This window comes from Bidens hawaiensis, unplaced genomic scaffold (genome assembly GCF_021521415.1).
Source record: "Bidens hawaiensis isolate Kalapana, Puna unplaced genomic scaffold, B.hawaiensis_p1.1 tig00002477_1, whole genome shotgun sequence".
In the NCBI taxonomy this organism is placed as follows: Eukaryota; Viridiplantae; Streptophyta; class Magnoliopsida; order Asterales; family Asteraceae; genus Bidens; species Bidens hawaiensis.
In genome coordinates this window covers 2,963,880-2,967,044 of record NW_027491136.1, presented here as the reverse complement: position 1 = coordinate 2,967,044, position 3,165 = coordinate 2,963,880, and the positions used below count along the sequence as shown (strand labels likewise).

The window sequence follows — 3,165 nt, the reverse complement described above, 5'->3', positions numbered from 1 at the left end:
CGTTGATTGTATGTGGCAAAAATAGGCTAAATTAAAATAGCTAAAAAAGCTTAGCAGATAAAATGAAGTTTCATGCCTTTTCAACTTGAATTTACATCCATCTAGATACTTGCTATTAAGAAAGGCGTTGAAAAGTTTAGCATAGCATCATTTTAAACTCTATAACACTAGCATTATTTTTACTTCTGTTTTGATAGTTTCTTAGTAGGTATCTAAATTTAGAGAAAAGATTCATATTCAGTAACTACATAACTATGCAAACCTAAACTTTAAATCCTATTTTTCAGTGTGTAAATGCTCCATTGCTAATGTAACTAATAAAATCTTATATCTTGTAGGTGACTCTCACTGGTCATGCACACTTGACATTTCTTTCACTAGTGGAAAGTTGCTTGTTATCCTTGAGAGCGGGTACGTTTCTCATAATTTTATTAACTAAATGCCTAGGTGAGCTATTTTTGCGCCTTTGACAGTTTGACTCTACTATGATCGAGGCTCCAGATTGTTCTAGATGCTCTAAAGATCCAGAACAATTTTTGGCCTAATCTAAGGCCCATCTTTTCAGATCTGCAATCACAATGGTGATCATATACTTTTCAAGAATAACTGAGTTCATTGTTATCTTTTTGCCCATACCTTATTTTCCCTTTCTAATAATTTGAGCTACCAAATAAAGACACTCAAAAAGGCTAGCTTTTGCAAAATTAAAGGTTTTTCATTTTTGCATAAAGTTGTTATTGACCTATATTTTTTCCTCATATTTTTGATATTCACAGGCTTAACTCTGTGTCACATTTTGGACCTTAGAAAACGGAAGAGAAACCACCATTGATGAAGTACCATTCCAGAGTATGGTACTACTTTCATTACATGTTTTACAAGTCACTTAGCACTATTCTTTCTAGTACACATTATTGCAAAGGAGAAAGTTTTTGAGACTGAAAAATTGTACAACCGTTAGTGAAAATTCTTTAACCAACATAAATTGACCATTGAAAAAGTTGCTGTGGTCCTAGTTTTTGTCCTCTTAAGCCTTTCACAATCCCATTTTATTTTTTCTTTTTAGTGAAAAAAATAATTAAAAGTAAACTAAAAATTGTACTGAATTGTCAAATTCTAGCACTATGAATAGGAGAATTATTGGTGCATTGTTGGTGGTGGGGCCATCGGATACGCCACCGGCATAGCATACGGTGGGTGGTGGCCGTGTGGCATCATGACCGGAGTCCCGACCGCTGACGGCATATGGCCAGGGGTGGTTGCAATCACTTGACCCATCGGGGCTCCATACATACCCATACCTTGCGGCATGCTTGGTTGGTGGGGCCTATGTTTCATGGGTGCACCAACCACCGATGGGTTTGTACTACCCGTGATTGGGATTTGGTGGGATGCCACGTCACCATTGTTAACGCTTGTAATGTCATGAATACTGGTTCGCCTTCGGTCTCGATTCATAGAGTTTAATCTTATGAAGTATTTTTGAGCATGGCTTGCAACTTGTGTAGGTGTTCTTGAAATCACATAGTTTCTTGAAATGCTTCTCCAATCTCCTTTACCAAACTTGTCCAGTCCAAGTAGAAACAACCTGCATAAGAAGTTGTAGTGAACTCTATAAGATTGTTCCTCACATTGTACATTAGGCACACATAAGTTGTACTATAATATCAATAATAATTGGCTATCTGACATAAATTTCCCAATGGTCAATTAAGCACAACTTGTACCGTCTATGCATCATAATGATTTCATGCTCAGAATCATGGTATTGGATATTGCCCTTTCAGTCTATAGGTCGTTTTCCGTCGTTAGCTTACAAAGAATATTAAATTAATTATATCATTATCATATTTAAAAGGTATCCGAGTGTAATATTATTCTACAATATTATTATTAAGTACATAATCAATATTATTATTAAGTATATAATATTATCCTACAATATTATTATTAGGTACATAATCAATAAACAAATTAACATAATATACATACATACCTATGCTCTTCTTCTGTCCATGGAATTCCTTTCCGACGTTCTTGCTCGGCTTTGGAATTGCCTTTTCCGCTACCTTGGCCGGTGGAATCATGCGCGGACCCGTTAGTGTAATTGCAAGATGAACATCGATTTGAATTCAATCCATTCTGGTTGGTATCTTTGGTAGAAGAGGAAGATGATTCCTCTCCAAGATACTTAGGAATGGGAATGAGTCCACCTTCAATGTCAACAACATCTTCAACAAGTAATTGGTAGTGTTGTTTCAACTCTGGAATGGTTTTGGTTGGCACAAGTGAAGCAATTGTATTCCAATGTTGTTTGGAATCTTCATTCCAATGGTTGGCAATGGCATTCTCAAAGGCTTTATCCTCTTCTTTGCTCCAAACTTTTGATGATGACATGCTTTTATTTCTTGCTTTAGTAATGCTTGTATAGGATGTTTTAGAGAGGAGGAAGTCAGAAAACCAAAAAGGGTGTATGTTATGTAGAAAAAAAGTGAAGTGAGGGGTGGTGAAGGATAAGAAGTGTGTATCAAATTGCATTAATGGAATAGGACCACTTTGAGGGTTGGAGAGATGGGCATTTTTGTCATTTTTCTAACAAATAATGTTTCTACACTATTTTACACACCCAAAATTCAAAAATTCATATTGGTTCATATTTTTTGAATATTGCCCTTTTGTTCTCAATATCTTATTAGCCTATAAGAGCAAAGACTATAAGAAAATAATCCTTTTTTTTTCTTTTATTAAAATTCATTACATATATATATTGATATGTAACTCTTTTAAAATTCCCATGTATAATCTTTTTGGACGCGGATAAAGGTTATTCTTATTCTACATACCATTTACATGCAACATATATTTTCTTTTCCAAAAGCCAAGAGAGTGCAACTATTAGTTGGTCATTGTCGAAAATAATTGAAACCAATAATTCCTCAGAGATATATTAAAAGTGAACTGAATGTGGAAAAGAAAAACATGAACATCATGCTGTCTAAGAAAACCACTTTTGTTAATATTTATCATTATTATATATGTGTGTGTGTTGTAGATGCTGATTTCATAATATGATGAAAGAGCAATTTTAATCCTTATAGTCTTATACTAATCATATACATTGACTAGTAATCTATTATATCGAAATCTAACGTTTAATTGACCACC

The 3,165-nt window shown here is 34.3% G+C and overlaps 1 protein-coding gene across 1 annotated transcript; it reads right to left on the bottom strand.

Annotated features, from left to right (window-relative positions):
* Positions 1-1,077: 1,077 nt before the first annotated feature.
* Positions 1,078-2,734, bottom strand: LOC143619636 (transcription factor MYBS1-like). The gene is made up of 2 exons (XM_077091520.1): positions 1,997-2,734; positions 1,078-1,588 (listed from the first exon to the last, which is right to left on the bottom strand). The coding sequence occupies exons 1-2, from the start codon at positions 2,536-2,538 to the stop codon at positions 1,138-1,140; spliced, it is 993 nt and encodes a 330-aa protein (XP_076947635.1). The 5' UTR covers positions 2,539-2,734; the 3' UTR covers positions 1,078-1,137.
* Positions 2,735-3,165: the final 431 nt, after the last annotated feature.

What these genes read in the sequence shown, in the direction of transcription:
- LOC143619636 (XM_077091520.1), bottom strand. Translation starts at nt 2,538, where the DNA reads ATGCAATTTGATACACACTTCTTATCCTTCACCACCCCTCACTTCACT. An exon ending in TGGACAGAAGAAGAGCATAG is followed by an intron (nt 1,589 to 1,996) that starts GTATGTATGTAT and finishes CTTCTTATGCAG; the next exon opens with GTTGTTTCTACTTGGACTGG.